Source organism: Aplidium turbinatum, chromosome 12 (assembly GCF_918807975.1).
Source record: "Aplidium turbinatum chromosome 12, kaAplTurb1.1, whole genome shotgun sequence".
Lineage (NCBI taxonomy): Eukaryota > Metazoa > Chordata > Ascidiacea > Aplousobranchia > Polyclinidae > Aplidium > Aplidium turbinatum.
Window position 1 is genome coordinate 22,236,418 of NC_137483.1, and position 18,000 is coordinate 22,254,417.

An 18,000-nucleotide genomic window follows, 5' to 3' on the forward strand; every position below is an offset into this window, starting at 1 on the left:
TTTTGAAAGTTACCACTAAAGAAGCAAAACTAAAACCCAATGCAGCAGTCGTTTTTAAACGCCCAGCAACACTTGCAAACCACTTAAAGAACTATAAATCTATTTCCCTAAGCACAACTCTGAAACCTGAAACAGGGACATCGCAACCTTGTGGACAATGTGCACTTTGCGGGAACAGCAACAATCATCAAACGAGTATGGTGCCTTCTAGCTTCTACCACATTTCTAACTGCATGCTCTGGAAAAAAAATTAACCTGAAACAAAACTTAACCTGCAAATATTTTGGAATTTACGTCGCAACTTGCAGGATCTGCAAAAATCAATACGTTGGCCAAACTAAAAACCTCTTTTCCGTAAGATGGACAGGTCACCGACACAACTGGAACAGCTTTGATTGCAAGGACAATTCAGATAAAGCAGCCTTACTAAAACATTTTCACTGATTTCACCCCAATATTATCAAGAATAAACCCACCCTTCCAGATTGTTTCGAAGTTGTTTTCGTTGAAGAACCTAAACCTTCCATTCTTGATAGCCGAGAAAACTTTTGGTTTCATATTTTAAATGCAAACATTAACATTAAAAAAATGTTCTTACCCAAGATCAGAAAGAATGTTTTTAGAAATGATAATAGACTTCACTGTAATTTCAAGGGTTACTGTTTTGTACGGTTTTAATTTATCCACTGTTGCTACTACCTACTATTTCTTGCAATTAACGCTTGTTTTGTATGAACCGAACCCCTCCCTATGTTCACTTCGCCTTTATAATGTATCACCTAATTACCTTTATAATTTGCATAAATATGTTTCATTATTACTGCTCGCAGACTAATTTCGCAAAACAATTTATTCCTTGGCAACCACATCAACAATTTCAACTGATTTTTCATTTTACAAACTGAACTGCTGTTTTTGAATGATTTGCATTTCTTGATACCAATTTACTTTACCTGTAGATAGCTCTTAGGATGAACTACCATTTACCGACTAGAGAAGATTTGCCGAATCCATTCTTGGTTTTTATTCTTCACTTTGAACATTGGTTTTTATATCCCATGACGTAAATAATTTTCTTAATGTGTAAATGTTGAAGAAATTTTACTCATCATTTTAATTTTGATTATAGAGGCTTCTTACAGCATATTTTCCCTTTATGCAGCATTCATTGCAGTAATTCGTTTGTTTGCAGAGCTGAAGATGCTCATTACTATGTAGCAAAATATATATTCTTTTTAAACATGAGGCTGGTTGAACTTTATTTTAATTCTCTTACAAGCCATGAATTAATCCTCATGTCGAGGGTATGGCATGTCTATCTGTTGAGAACGAAGTCTTCCCCTCCACACCTCGCAAATTATTGGGTTGGCAGAGTCCATGTTCAGGGCTACAAGGTCACGTTTTACAAGTTCTTCCCAAGAAAGTTTTGGTCTCCCTTGACCCCGCTATGCTGCGATGTTGTGAGATCCAGCTTGAGCTGCGCTCAACGTGACCAAGCCATCTCAGTCTGCCTAATTGGAGGACTTCACTGATGTCTTTTAACTTGAGCTTTGATAGAAGCTCAAGTTAATCCAAAAATACTTAGCCAAAACTACTTAGCCTATTGAAGGTTTGATATAGGATAGTTCATAAATTGTGCTTGAAATAAATTTTTGGTTTTAAATTACAAATGATGTTGATTTTAGATTGGGCTTAAATACTGTATGAATATTGAATATAACTTATTGCTAATATAATTGTATCAGGATGTGTTTCAGGTCATTATAAAAAAACGATTCAAATTTCTTATTTCATTCTTCAGTAGGCTAGCCTAATGAACTAAGTGTTATTTTATTTCGGGGGATTTTAATGTTACTGTTAACTATGGTACGATACCGTTTATTTTAAATTTTTCAGATTTTTTTCTTCTCAGCTTAAATTGTAGAGATTTATAATTAATTTTGTAAAAGAAAAATGGCAGCTGATGACCCTGGCCAATTTAAAAACACTGCATATGATTACCTCATAAAGTTTCTTGTCTTGGGAGATTCAGGTATTATATAATTCATTTATAATAAATTCAATTTGACAGTGCTTGGACAATTGGACATTCTTACAATCATGGCTGGTCAGTTATTGTACCTAACAAATCAATATATTTACTAGGCTAACGAGACTAGTATTGGAATATAATTGATTTTGATCACTTGCCAGATCAGCGCTGTGTAATACAGTATGAGAGGCTTCTGGGCTCTGGAGATGGCAATACAGCAAAATACAGTGTTTTGGCCAAATGCAGGAATGTACCTTACCTTGAAAACACTTCCTACTCCTGTTTTGGTTGATATTATTTAGGACATTAGTTTCTTGTTTGATTAGGGGTCATGTTTTCCTTAACAAAAGTTTCATTATTGTAATGTAAATTGGTGAAGTGATTTCTGTGAGGTATGGTTGATCTTAATTTTGACTCATATTGTACATGCATTCAGGAGTTGGAAAAACTTCATTCCTTCATCAGTATACTGATGGATCTTTTGAAAGCAAGTTTGTTACAACAGTGGGAATAGATTTCAAAGAAAAGCGTGTGGTAAGTTTGTATTCAATCACTTGGTTACCTGTTATTTAGTCAGTTATTTTAAAACTGTGCAGCTTTCCAGTTGTGTATGGTTTGCAGCAAAGTTGAGAATCAAAGTCTACCACAACCCAACATCATTTTGCACTCAGAAAGGTCCATTTAAGAATTGTAATTTAAAAATAAAGTTTACGATTTGGAATGTTTTTACTAAAGCAAGCTTCCTTGTTGACAATCCTTTTCAATGGAATTGTTTAAGTAAAGTAAAACAAAACTTGAAACCAACCAATAGAATTGAGCAAGAGAATGCAGAGAAACTGACAAGTGGTGCTTCATAAGAGGGAAGTAGATTAATGTTCATTAGGGTGTCATCAAGGTTATAAGGCATGTTATGCTCTCGACATCCAGGTGACAACTCCACACAAGTTTATCGAATATATATATGAAAGGCATTTAGTATCAATTGTCCAATTGTCCATATTGAAGGCTTGATGCAGCAAAACAATGTTGCTCGTCTGCTTGGTAGATTTTTTGTACTGTTTCAGAATTATTATGCTTTTTTATTTGTAATCAAATACTGCACTACCGGTATATATATATATATATATATTGCTAAAAGATATTGCTCTGATGAGTTGCATGCTAACTAATGGGATATATATGATTGATATTTATGATATATATGATATATATATAAATGTTATTGGTACAGCCACTGGCGCCGACTTACGGGGTTACGGGGTGGCCACGCCACCCCGTAACCGCTGTGGCGGGGTGGCAGCCACCCCGTTTAGGTTACATTACTTACTGCAAATAAATGTAATTTGAACGGACGTTTAAATCTTTTTTTGATCATTGGTTTTCGCTTCAAGTCAACGTAAAGCAAGAGGTGAACCAATACAGGATTGCGAAGAAAATAATTGTTTTTGTCACAAGCATGATACTCGCGTAACATCAAGCAAGCTACGTGAAGATTACGCAACACGTGGCTACGAGTTTTTTCCTTGTAGTTGCGATCGTTTTATTTGTTACTTGTCATAAGTCATTGTTACATTTGTTAGGTTTACAATGGGATTTATTAATCAATAAAATACCATCTTTTCATTGCCTCCCTCACAAATCTTTTTTGAAAATTTTTAAACTGCTCGTAATATCGCTATAAATTATGACAGCTATAAAATACTTGGAAATAAAATTATTTCGATGATTGATAGCTCCACCCCCTAAATGAATATCTATTTTCAAATTTCATTAAAAAAAAAACAATTTTCGAAACTTTTTGAGTTTTATTTAAAAAGTGCACCTAGTAAAGTAGCAGTTTTAACGTTCTGCAAATTTACACGTTTACATGATTCCATTCGAGGAAAGCTACACCCCTGCCAATTCCCAATAATAAAAGCAACCTTTTTCAATTACTCAAGATTTTGCATTTTGAATTATTTTCCGATTTCAATTGGAGTGTACTGTCATCTACTCCATGCTTTAATTTCTACTTTGTTATCTACTTCATGCAGTAATATTGCGTGTCAATGCGTGACAAACTGTGAGGCGGGAATTTATTGGTCTGACATAGGAGTTGCTTGTTACATCATAGAAAAAAATACGAAAAGTCGTCCTGCAAAAGTCTGAGGCGGGAATTTATTGGTCTGACATAGGAGTTGCTTGTTACATCATAGAAAAAATTACGAAAAGTCGTCCAGTAAAAGTTTGTCGCCGACATTCCAGTTTTATTCAGCTTAAAGATGCCACCGAAAAAGCGCTCAAAATTGCAGCCCTCCATTGAGTCATTTTTGTTGCGTCTAGTCCGGATTCAGCCAGCATGAAAGTGACCAAACGCCTGAACGAAACGAAAGTGTACCACTGCCAAAAGGCGTTAGCACGATCAGGGAGGTGGAAGAACCGAGCACGAGCAGGATAATCGCTGTTGAAGGGAGAAGCTATCAAAAATCGTGGGAGAGCGATTTCCCGTGGCTAGAACACGATAGATGCAAAGATAGAGCATTCTGTCCGATTTGCAAACGGGCAATTTCGCACAACAAAATAAATGTGGCGTCGTTAACTCCATTAATTCAGAACTCTGTTAAAGTTTGGACAGAAACCGGGTATGGTAACTAGAAGAAAGGAAAACAAGGTATCAAAAAACATAGGGATAGTGGTATTCACAAGTGGTATTCAAAAATACTTTTGCCAAATATTAAGTGTCAGAGCAGCAACGTAACAATAAAATTCACGACTTGCCTCCTGTGCTTTGTTTTAAAGTTGCTTTGTAAATTATCGAGCTACAAATCAGGTGTGAAAAGACAATTGCATCTACGAAACACGCTTAGTAAAAATCAAACAAAAACATGCAGTTTGAAAGTTTTTAGGTTGCCATATTGTGCTATCCGCCACCCCGTGCAAAAATAAAAGTCGGCGCCTATGGGTACAGCACCATATCCATACAGACCAATGGCTAATTTTTTTTTTATTTTGACAAAAATTATAAAAATGAGCATTATCTTTATTTTTGTAAACAGTTTGATCAAGTGTAAATATATACATAGGCCATGCATATTGGCCGTTAGGAATGATGCTGAAGGACGAAAGTTCTTCATCAGCCTCTGAGCTTCATAAGTGCCTACCAGTAGTAGGGTGGTCTCGAAAACCGAATTTTAAAAAATGCAATGTGACACTACCCGAAACATCTCAAATGACCAAAAATGGACCCTGGACAAATTTCAGAGAGATTGAACTTTGTTTGGAGGTGCCAGATTTACCTTGAAAATTCAGATTTTTTTCCCTATGCGAACATAATGGGAATTGGGAAGCTACGCTGCTACAGTCTGTAAAACCATACTTGACACACTGAAGTTGTAATTATCCAACTGTTGATATATATAGTTGTGTGCAATATCCTCTTTTAAACTGGGTTTTAAATCTCTTTTTATCAGCATGATGTTGTTCCATTTCACTGACCACCATTACTTGGCTGCCATGTTGATAGTCTTAACAGTAGATAAAATTATGTCACACCAGCTACCAAAGCTTTGTCTGTAGTTGAGCAAATATTCTAGATTCAGCTAAAGCTAGCTCCTTTCAGCAATACTGGTCAGAAGTCTGGTGCTTGTGTCCTAATTTCACAAGAATTGAACCATATTTTGGAACTAATATTACAAAAAACCTTCTTGACATGCCTTGGGCCACCATCTGGACCAGACATTCTCCTTTTTAAGCGATTTAACTCAAAATGGAGTTCATTGAATAAAGATGTATGTGACCTTGGAAAAAGATGACAGCAGCTTTTCTGATGAAATCATACAGTTCTGTATCCACCATTTGCATAACAATAATCAGCCAAGAGACAACTGCCAAGAATTTCTAGAAGTATCGGTCATAATGCTCAATGGAACACCACCGCATGGAATTCGATTCTGTCGTCCAGGTGCCCTTCATCGCCAGATGGATGGCAACTGCTGTATAGCGTATATGCACTCAAAATCTGGTTATTTCGAATGCAGTTTGATTTGTCAAGTCAGGAGCAACGCGGTTTAAAGCGATTTGTTCTGTTTGTTTTGAAGGTGTATATGTAAAATCATGGTTCACAGCACCTTTAGCTAAATGTGCACCACGACATGACCTGGAGCTTTTGAAAAAGGTAAATGAGTATGAGCAACATGATGCAGGTTTATCGCAAGAAGCCATGAAAACATTTTCGAGGCACTTATGGTATATATATAAGTGAACTTGTGGGCCTGGCATTTTTTAATGATGCTGTTTCTGTTACTCAAAAAAAGCCATGGTTTCCACGTTAACTCATCAAAGCAGTACACCTTCAAAGCGTCTTTCTCGAGTACGAGATGGTATTTCATCAAAAGATCTGTCGCACTTTGTCACATCAAACACCATGAGATTTTTCCAGATTCTTAACTTACCATGTGACTTTCTGAAGGTGGAAATCACATCATGGAATGTTGATGACAATTATGAGAAAGCGCAAGCCATTGTTGGTGGGCTCCATGTAATCAATGACTTTGCCGAAAAAGATGTTGCTTTGATGCAAAGTTTTAACAATGTATTAATGAAAGATGAAGAGAAAATTCAATACATTCTACAAGTTGTTCTACATTCAACAGCACCGGCATGCTCTTCCGACTTGCAGCAAAAAAATCTTCAGAAAGTGTATCAATCCACAGACTGAATTGTGTATTATGTATTTATCTTTAGAATGCACTAGTTAATCTTGTTGCAAGTGAAACTTCTAGTTTTCCAGTGATATACTTTGGAGTTATAATGATGCATGAAGCACAGTACTAGAAAATTATATCAGTGTTTCCTACTGCAAAGTTGGATGAGAGTACAGTATTCTTACATATGATTATCCTCATGGTTAATGTTCGTTCTGCCATGATGTGTTATATCTTTTTAAAGTAAAATTACAAATGTTACATTATCTTGGGTGGGTTTCGTAAATCGCTCAATTTATTAAATTTTCACCTGTAATCTGGCACCTCTAAACGTTTATCAAACTCTTTCAAACTTTCAGGGAAATGTTTTTATATAAAAAGGAACCAAATAGAAGTGTGTGCACAGCTGCACTACAATTTTTTTAAGTTTGAAATTTTTGCATACATTTGAGGACCACCCTAACCGGTAGCCTACTGCACTTGTTCTGGTCACATTTTTGTCAAATGCCACATTTGCAGCAAATTGGGTTCTCTCCTTTGTGGAGAGAAGTGGTTAAAAAAAATACAAGTTTCTAGGAATCTTCCTCCACAAGGCTTAAAATGTGCCATTTCCCCATAGAAGTGCCCTTGCAAAAAATTAGACTGAATGGAGGTCGTTTGAAGGTCAATCCGATTTTCACTTTTTTACCACAGGATGCATAAAACATCATTTTTTTCAATATTCTTCTGTTCAAAGATATTCAACTGCAAAACTTTCTTATTCACAATATTTTGCATTCCGGAGTAATAAATGTGCTATTGTGCTTGCAGTAACATATTTGACAGGATAGTTACCTGCATAAAACTAGGCTCACTTTTTTATCCCAGTTTTGTCTCTTTGTAGCTCTTGTTTATGCACGGTACTGGCACGTGGCTCCATTAGCTGCAAGAGTTTCCAACAACGACTTGAAACTTCTCGACCTCCTTCACCACTACCCAATATGTCATATCAAGAAAGCAGCTCTTAAGGCTCTCCATCATCACTTGTGGTATTTTTCTGTGCATCTTGCTCTGTTTGCGCTGGTGGATGATCGTATTGATGACAGAACCAAAACAGCAATGGTGACAAACTTGGCACGACCACCACATCCAAAAATTGTGAAGTGGCTGGATGGGACAGGATTCGACCATCAATCTCCAATAGAGTCATTTATACCAAGTCGGTCACTGAAGCTATTTGATCTGCTGTGCACGAATGGCAACAAAGAAGCAGGAGCATGCCTTGGCAAATACCCAGCCTCTGGGCATCAGACCCAGCATACAATAAATTTAAAGCCATTGTCAGTCTTCTGAAATGGTTAATGACACAGCCGAGCGAGGAATTGCACTAATTCAGTCCTACAATTCACCTAATCTGTTGTAGTTTTCAAAGATAATAGGGAGATAATCTGCTGAACTTTATGCTGATAGTTTTCAAGATAATAGGGAGTCAGCATTTTCCTCTCTGTAAGTCTTGCATACGTGCATACCAGCCTGTGTGCGATAGGGTTTGACATAGGCAGAATGTGGTAAAAAGTGAAAATCTGATTGACCTTTAAACGACCTCCAATCAGTCTAATTTTTTGCAAGGGCACTTTCATGGGGAAATGGCATATTTTAAGCCTTGTGGAGGAAGATTCCTAGAAAATTTGTATTTTTTTGAACCACCCTACAATACATATACTACGTAATACAAACAAATTTATTTTCACATGAGTCAGTTCAATCATACACAGCTAAAAATTAATTTTGATCAGCTAGCAGCTAGATCCTCCTCAGTAAAAGCTTATTTAAATATAAATTCAATTTGAATAATCTATTTGCATTTACAGTTAAACCCGTACCAAAAATTAAAAAGTCTTCTGCAGGTTCTTTCTAGTCACTTGACTTTGAGGTGTTTGCTTATGTTTAGAGCTACAGACCATCTGGTGTCGATTCTGGCCGAGCTCAAAGGGTCCATTTGCAATTATGGGATACTGCTGGTCAAGAAAGGTCTGTCTGTTGTTTTCATTAAGTCAGAGTGCATTAATAGCCATTATGTCTTGCCCAACTGGGCAATGCCCATCGTATTCTGTTCTCAGTATAATTTAGTGTCAGTGTGATTTTCTATTTGGGAAGGCTGTTTCAATAGTAAATTTTCCTTTTGCAATCCAAGGTTTCTCTATTCAGTCATAAACTTGGTAGGCCTACTTACATTTCAGGTTTCGTAGTTTGACCACTGCCTTCTTTCGAGATGCCATGGGGTTCTTTTTGTTCTTTGACCTTACAAGCGAACAAAGCTTTCTTAATACGAGAAACTGGATGAGTGAGCACTGCTTTCAGAACTTATATGTGTTTATTGTACCATATATATATACATAGGCGTCGATTTTTTCTTAGAAGAGAGGAATTCTGGGTGGGCAAGAGTTTTCAAACAGATTTCATTGAATGTGTGTTTGCAAATTCGCAATGATTCAGTCTTCGAAATGAGCATATTTTTACTTCGGCAAAAACGTTGCCGAGGCCAAACGACAAAATTTGAAACTGCCTTGGCAATTACTGTAAATATTTATTAGGAAAAGATTGTACTAAAACATGTAAAACGAGAAGCGAAAAATATACTAGAGTAGTCTATTACGAACGCATTGTTTGATTTATTGTGGTGTAATAATACCAAAAGTAGTGATAAAGCGAGCAACGCGATACGCACGCTGTTACGGTAATTCACGTTAAAAAACTCACCGGGAGGGGAAAGTAAGTTAATTTTGGGTTGATTCAACGTTCGAGTCAGCACAAATCGATTTAATTTTTCCGGCGGGTTATATTGCGTAACAACAATGCCCAATAAGAAATTTACGTTTGTTTTACATTAATTTCGACATCTAGCGATGTTGAATTATCATAAAATAACGTGAATTACTCAACCAGGTACAGGTAACATATTAATAGCTCCCTGCGAGAAGATCGCCTCGATTTAAGCCAACATAATTTCTGCACAATTGGGACACTGCGAGCAACACAAAGTCTGTTTGATGAACTAGTCAGAATCGGTATCATCAGATGCTGTATCAGCTGGACGAGATAACGGAAAGCGAGGCGCAACAAGGAGTAGATGCTTACAATAATTTGACGTCTACTGGAGTTAAATCAATGCAAATAGCAGGCCTTGAAACAACTTTTTTTTCCGGCGGCCAAACGTGTCCGACTGTAGCAAGCTGTTCGGCGGCCAATCACAAGCACATGGCGGCCATCAGAACTTCGACACACATTTTTACTTCGGCAGAAGCGAAAAATATACTAGAGTAGTCTATCACGACCGCACTGTTTGATTTGTTGTGATGTAATAATGCCAAAAGTAGCGATAAAGCGAGCTACAAGATACGCACGTGGCACGCTGTTGCAGGAATTCACGTCAAATAACTCACGGGGAAAAGTGAGTTAATTTTGGGTTGATTCAACGTTCGAGTCAGCACAAATCGATTTAATTTTTCCGCTCGGTTATATTGCGTGACAACAATGCCCAATAAGAAAGTTACGTTTGTTTTACATTAATTCGACATCTAGCAACGTTGAATTATCATAAAATAACGTCAATTGCTCAACCAGAAACAGGTAACAAATTAATAGCTCCCTGCGAGAAGATTGCCTCGATTTACGTATACACTAACATAATTTCGGCACAATTGGGATACTGCGAACAACACAAAGTCTGTTTAATAAAGAACTAGCTGTCAGAATCGGAATCATCAGATGCTGTATCGGAGCACGAGGTTGTCGCGTCATCACTGGAATCAGACACATCAAGGGGCTCATAGCTTGGCTGTAAATCTATACCGTCTTTGCCGTTCGCAATGAAGCGTCCACGTTTTGCGGCTTTCGGGCTTTGATACCACTCCACAGGCCTCTTTTTTTTTATAAAGATCCATCAGGGTGTTGATTAGGGAATAAATCTATGCTGTGCCATAACGACTGGGAGGAATGTTTAACCCTAACATTACAAGCGCTCGTGTGGCCTCGGCATTTTCATTGCCGACGCTAATTTTGAAAACTGAATTTATCGCATCAATAAAGTGTATTGTGGTGTCACTTACATCCTGCTTATGTCAGACATCAGCTGCTTGGTCAATCAATAATGTTAACAATTCAAGCATAGACAGGGTGTATTGTGATTTATCGAGTGCTTTAACTCTTTTCTAGTCCTTTGTAATTATAAGTGGCAAAGTACTACTACTTTATTTACAAGGCCGCTTGTGTAAAATTTTCTCGGAACTTCATGGCGGACAAAAGCGGCCGACGGAAGGGCGAGACCCGGCGGACAAAATGTCGGTTTTTGTAGGTTAATCGCGGCGATGGCCGCCTTCAGTTTCGAGGCCTGAATTATAGGGTGATATTTTTATAAAAGATTCTCCCAGCTGGGCACGTGTCTAAGCGCCGTCGAAGTAGGAAGTAACCCAAATAAACCATCCAGCAATAGTAAGATTGAATCAACATTCTAGTCTGGTGTAGTCTAAGTAAATTAGTTTTTTCTTGTAATCTTGTTGTCCTTACAATCACCTCGGCAATTGCCGACGCTAATTTCGAAAAGTGTGGTTAGTCTTTCTCACAAAGACTGCGTTTAGCGTCGCTGCAGCAATTAAGCTTTAATAGGTTGGATGTTTTCTTTCTTGCATCTTGCGATCTTATGAGCGCTGCTAAACTAAACAAACTTCTTTCATGTTTTCCTTTGCGACCTAAAAAGCGCGTGACTCGTGACCTGTTATCTTTAAAGTGGCGCCTTCGGATTTGCCGCATTTGTAAAAGCGATTGTTTTTAGTACGTCTTTAGTTTGTATCGGTTATTTTATTGTCATGTTCATTATGATGTCATATTCACATTCCCTTACGCTGACCGGGAACTGAAGTTTGATTGTGACGTAACGAAAGTGAGACCATTCGGAGAAAAGATCAAATTGCCGACGCAAATTTGGAGAAAAGATCAAACGTGGCTTTCTCTCACCAGGAATTGCCAGCTGTGGCAGTTGCCGTAGCAACAACAATGCAGTGCATACCGCCGTTTTTCCACGCAGCGTTGTTGCGGAATTGCTTTGTTCTGTCGGATACCTAGCGAGAGACATAGCGTAAAACAAGAAGTTGCGCTGCAGTTGGTTGGATAGTTCAGCGTTTAAGAAAAACGGAAATAATTGTAACGAACACTTCATAAGTGGCATGAAAACAGGGTGGGCGAAACATATTTTGCCCACCCTCGTTTCACGGCAGGGTGGGCGTCGCCCACCCTGCCCACCCTATTTCGACGCCTATGTATATATATACTTGTGTAGAGTCAAGTGATCACAAATTAAAACTTTCCTGTTATGTACCAGAATAATTTGTGTCACACCGAGTTTTGTGGTATTGTCATTTGTCAAGTACTGGCCTTTGTTGCAGAGCTGGTTTGAACCGAACAGTAGCTAAGTTGTAGGTTGGTTCTTGAATCCCTGCAAACTTTGTTATCCTACCTTTGTGGCTCATTGCTTACGATGTGTTGTTTTCCCCGGAATGGCCCGTTTTGGTGAGTCCGATTCGGTGAGCTCCCTATTCAGTAAGAGCCCTATTCGGTGATTTTTTTTTTTAAATTATCAGGTACCGCAGCCTAATTATCATTGCCGTTTTAGGGTTACGGGTTACGGTCTTATTTCAACGTTTAGCGACGTTAAAACGATGTAAAAGCGGCAATGATAATTCGGCCACGGTACCCGATAATTTTCAAAAAAAAATTCAAAAAATCACCGAATAGGGAACTCTCCGAAAAAGGCTCTCACCGAATCGGACTCACCGAATAGTAGCAGACCCTGTTTTCCCACATATGCGCTTTATACTGTAATAGCAACAGTAGAACACCACTGCATATCAGAGCAAGCATATTTAGGCTAACTTAAGCAATAGCATTTTCATTGAATTGATGTACCTGCATAATGTATAATTGGATAGTTAATAACCTGTGTTTTTCAATATCCAGCAAAAAAATTTATTATATACTTTAATGAGTCTTTGTTCTGTTAGATCAGTTGAAACAACATTCCTATTGTGATAGTCCTGATATCATTCTGTGCGGAAACAAATGTGATATAGAAGATATGCGAGTCATTACTAAAGATAGGGCAACAAAATTTGCTCTTTCCTTTGGGTAAGCAAAGAATATCTAAGTCTAATTAGATAAGCCTGTGCTAATGGCAGTCGATTGGTATGGGTTTGGTGTAGATTGTTCACTATCAGACAGATAAAAGTGGTTTAACCTGTAGCAAAATATCATTGTACCAATTGTGCCAACTCAACATGTCAACAACACAAGATAATTTTCTTGCTTTAAATTTAACTTCTAAAGATTCAATTGAACCAGCCCAGGACTCGCGAAGTTTAACGAAATCGTTATTTGCTCGCTAATTATTTTATTTAAATTTTTATATAAGTATTCTATCATCTTCAATCCAGTAGTGGTAATTTTATGTTTTGTTATTTAATTTTTTGCCATAGTGTTTTTCTTTATTGTTTCTGCGTTGTATCAGTCTTTCCAAAGATTTGATACAGCTATAATTTTGTTTTCGTGGTAAGTTTTTCAGTAAATTTCATTGCGGTTGAAGGCGATTAATTTTATCACGCGTATCAAACGAAAAACAAAACGCGCGAGACATTTAGAATGCAAAAAGTGAAAGGTGATTTTAGTCTGCCCCAGACTGTAATGTAAAAATGAAGGATTTTGTTTTCTTAGGCGTCAAGTTTTTTTGAACATTTTTTGCGAGTCCTCAAAACAAATATTTCAAATAAAACGGAATTTCCTTTTGACGCAAAATTCTTTTATGTCTTTTTTGTTATCGTTTTGAATTTATTTTCGTTGGAAAAAACTTTCGATCAAAGAAGCCTCGTTTCAACAATTCCAGTCACTACCTCTGTTCTTGTAAGCGCACTTAATGTGGTTTGTGCATTTGTTTTGTTCCTGCAATTAGCACTTCCGAATTTGTTTCTGCAGTGGAAGTAACTGTTATTAACTATATATTAACATGCTTGTATTATATAGGCTTCCCTACATAGAAACCAGTGCTGCTACCGGCCACAACGTAGAAGAGGCGGTCACTCTCCTTCTGGATCTAGTCATGAAGAGGTGAAACAATTTATTATTGGAACTTGTGTTACTAAGTGCTCTTTCATCCGTTCTAAAAAAAAATAAAATAAGACATGTATTAAGCATATGGCCATGTAGTGTATCCGTTCTCGTATACTGATCATCAGACCACACGTCAGGAAGCCATTGTGTTCTTTGATCAGTTTCTTCTGGATCGATTTTCAATTTAAAACAGCCTGCTTGAAGTAGAACTCGGTTGTTCAAGATCTTGTAAAACAAATTTGTGTAATTTCTGAAAAGACTTCAAGCTCTTTCTTGGCGCTTATGTTTTTCACGTTTAATGATAAACAGTGGCATGCCAGTGGAAATTGGTGCATTCTCCTACCTACCTACCCTGTCAACATATGTCTCGTTTGCGAGCTTTATCATCTTTCTTCCAAGCTTAAAATTAGGCTACAGACAAAGGAGCTATCGTTGAACCGATGCACGCAACAGCACCAGTAAGATTTACAGAATGTTTGAAAACGTGCTTTCCAAAATGCCCATAAATTTTTGGGAAACAATGAAAGGCATATTGTTGCAAAATACATAACTGCTTTAAAAAAAAAAGAAGTTGGATGTCTTTGCCTTCATTGCTAGCTATGTTTTAAAAATAGATTCGGCTCCAACTTTCGTTTGTGTTATAGTCAAATTGAAAGAATTTACAATGAAAGGAAATCGGTTTGTGTGAGGATTTGTATGAAAAAATGGACTCACTTAGTTAGCATTTAAGGTCACACATATCTCTGCTTAGCATTTCTTCCATCTTCCACTTCAAAAACAATACTCTCTTGGCCCCAGCCTGAATATTTTTCGGCAACACATTATACATATATCCTATAGGCTGCCATCTCCGCTCTCTTTTCAACCAAATCCCAAAAGTGTTCGGTAATACACAGTGCTTAAACTCATATTAATTTGTTCCTAATGTTGAATTGTGCTCAGGATGGAGGAAGTGGTAGAAAGGACCCTTCTGCCGGCTAAAGATGATCCAAAAAATGTGAATTTGAACGAAGCTTCGGAAGAATCTGCGGCTTCCAGATGTTCTTGTTGATTTGATCACTCAACAAAGGAATCTTTGTACCAGTCACCGTGTTATCTTTTGACTGTGTCGAACGGTATTTTCAAATTGTAGCATATAGTTTTTGCCTATGAATTTAGCAAAATTCTCTTGTTTGCCACCTGCAATGCGCGGTGTTTAGAAATATACGCAATTTAGTTTTTGGAAGTTATATTTTGAAACCAGATTTTGGATTTATATTGGAAAAAATACTTGTGTTATCAATTTTTGTAGGCTATGTTAACAATTCGTATGCTCTCTGGTCTCTGCTGTTCCCGCTTTCCGTTTGCCGTTATTTAGATTAATGTATAACTGCTATTTTTGACCTCGTTTTTTTGCACAATACTACTTGCAAAGAGGTGGAAAAGTTTTCTTATTATATAAAGTATTGTTGTGTTATTTTTTACATTATTTTCCTGATAACAATAGCTTTGATATTGACATGAAATGATTAGTTTTCTACTAAGTTTTTATTCTGGTACGTGATTCGGCTTCATTCTTGTTGGTCTCACTGTCAGAAGTCACCTCCATAATTCAAGCAGTGGAGATCGAATATTATACAGTAGGCCTACCGCGTGTTAGTGTGTTTCATATTTTTACTATTTTTGATTTTCAAAATGCCTAAGGTCTGATGTGGGGTTTTGGGTAAAAACTCTACACCCAAAATTTTAGCTTTTAATGGCGTTATAAAGATGTGGGGCACGCCCTTTGAAGTTTTAAGTACCCCATTTTCACGTATTTCAAAAACTATTTATGGTGAAGTGAAAATTTGTTGTCGAAATGCGCAGTAGATACAGTAGTTTTATATAGTAGTAGTATGCAGTAGTTAAGTAGTTTTTGAAATATGTGATAATGGGGTTTTTGGAATTTTAAGGGGCGTGCCCCACATCTTTATGACGCCATAATGAGCTAAAATTTAGGTTGTTGCATTTTTACCCATAACCCCACCACATCAGACCCCAGGTTTTTGAAAATCGAAGATGGTGAAAATATGAAACACCTTAAATTCTATAACCTATTTTATACTTAGCCTACCATGCAGTACCAGTAGTTGCAGTAATGCAGTATGTAACGTAAGATGTTTTAGTCGAATGAATTGTTACCTGGCGTTCGATGCAAAAACATGACATTTTTATTTTACTGTTAATTTGTAAGTAGCTTACGGTCTTTCAAATTACTTAAAACATAATCTATATATTATGGCTGCTTCCACTCCGAGACACCTAATAGCCTACCAAGCTAGTACCGATGTTTGGTTTTTCCAAATTATTACGATAAGGCTCCACCAGTACATAATCGTGCCTCTTCTTTTAGATCCTGTTTGTTGTGTCAGCGGAATTTTGTTTGTTTGTTTTTAGTTGCTGTGTTTTAGGAAATCTTTTCTTCTGCATTCCCATGCTGAACGCGCATTTCATAAATCATGTTGCATTATTTTTGGTGTCTGTTGCAAGCATTCATTGATTGAGTTGTTTCTTTTTTATATATTTTTTATTTTATATCGTTTGACGTTGCATTTACATGACGTTTAATAATGGTAATCGCTTTATCATCAAAATCACTGCGTGCTTCCGTGAAAGTTCAACTTCATGCGATGTTTCATCAGTGCACGGTGAAGGTTTTTCATCATACAAAGTGCAGGTGGCCCTTGTGTGCTTGGTATTGGTTTATACCTTTAGTGGGTTTGCACTGATTTTTATCAAATGCCTTCGTGCTAGTGCGCAGGTACACCATACACAGTGTTGGGCGCGATAACTCATTTTTCAGTTAAGCGATAACGATAAACGAAAAATGCCTAAAGCGATAACGATAAACGATAAATCAAAAAAAAGTTAAGCGATAACGATAAACGATAAATTATCGCCGATAATGTCCGATAACGATAATTTTTTTTTCTTTATTAGCGCTGCCCCATCCCATGCAGCACGAACTGTTTTCATCAACATGACGAAAAATTGAATAGGCTATAATATACTGTAAAGGGACAAAACTTTTTGTAAGTTATGCATAAATAAAATCGCAACAGCGGCAATAGGTATCGAATCTTCAACTTCTTGATCCAGAATCAAACCACTGAGGTAACCGCCGTGCTTATAATTATACCTTCAGATACCAGTTGGATGCTTTTATCAATTGAGTTACACTGCCGCTTACGTGCAGTAGGAAAAATAATTAAATCAAATGAAAATACCATAAAAAACTCCAAACTTTGTATTTTGCTTTCTACGGGCTGTTTACAGCAAAGTCAGCAATAATTGAAAAAGTTTCAAAAAACGCAAAATGCTTGAAAATTTATCAGTAATCTTAAGCGTTATTGGTAGTAAAAATGTGCATACTGTGAAATCCATCAAGCTTGTCAAATTATTCGTGTTTGTTCAAAAACAATAACATAATTATCGTAATTTACTGATAATTTCAGATAAATTTTCTGTTTTCTTTGTGATCACCATCATTAAAGCAATAACAGAACGCTGAGTTGTTGAGATATGAATTACAATACAGGTATAGACACAGAAGACACTGTATTATTAGTGGAAATAAAAATATTTGATTGAGCGTTGGCTATGTCGTTGAGATAAGAATTACAATATAGGCACTGTATTATTAGTGGGAATAAAAATAGGTAAATCGTCGTCGTATCCAGGCTTACGCCCGGTAGTTGAAGATTTAGATTAAGTGGACGAGAAGGCAAGGAAGCCAGTCTTCATGTCCACTTTCAGGCATGCCTTTAAGTGTCCTGCGAAAGACAGTGTCCTGCCCTTTCGATTGCCGTTCCAGCGCTCTCACCACTCGGCTATGCAGCATAGGTAAATGAGAAAGGTTATACTGTATTTAGCATAATTTTACCATGCAACTCGATGCGCCTATTGTCATGCAAAAACTACTACAAAATGCAAAAAGTGTGATGTCGGTCTGCATGTCAAATGCTTCAAGCAATATCATATTCTACAATGACTTGTTTCAGTGATGGTGGCGCGAAAGACCATGTTTCCGATGTAAATGCGGCCTCGTATTGCGACACTTTCATAAACCACTTGCCAATTTCTGTCGCTTCGCTTCAAAGGAACCTGTACCGCCTGTGCGCTTACATTTTAATT

At 37.1% G+C, this 18,000-nt stretch overlaps 1 protein-coding gene across 1 annotated transcript; it reads left to right on the forward strand.

Moving 5' to 3' along the window:
• The first annotated feature begins 1,896 nt into the window (after window positions 1–1,896).
• Window positions 1,897–17,370, forward strand: LOC145780723 (ras-related protein Rab-27A-like). Its single transcript, XM_082592344.1, has 7 exons — window positions 1,897–2,032; window positions 2,469–2,566; window positions 8,645–8,724; window positions 8,934–9,037; window positions 12,750–12,873; window positions 13,762–13,845; window positions 14,791–17,370. The coding sequence occupies exons 1-7, from the start codon at window positions 1,954–1,956 to the stop codon at window positions 14,897–14,899; spliced, it is 678 nt and encodes a 225-aa protein (XP_082448470.1). The 5' UTR covers window positions 1,897–1,953; the 3' UTR covers window positions 14,900–17,370.
• Window positions 17,371–18,000: the final 630 nt, after the last annotated feature.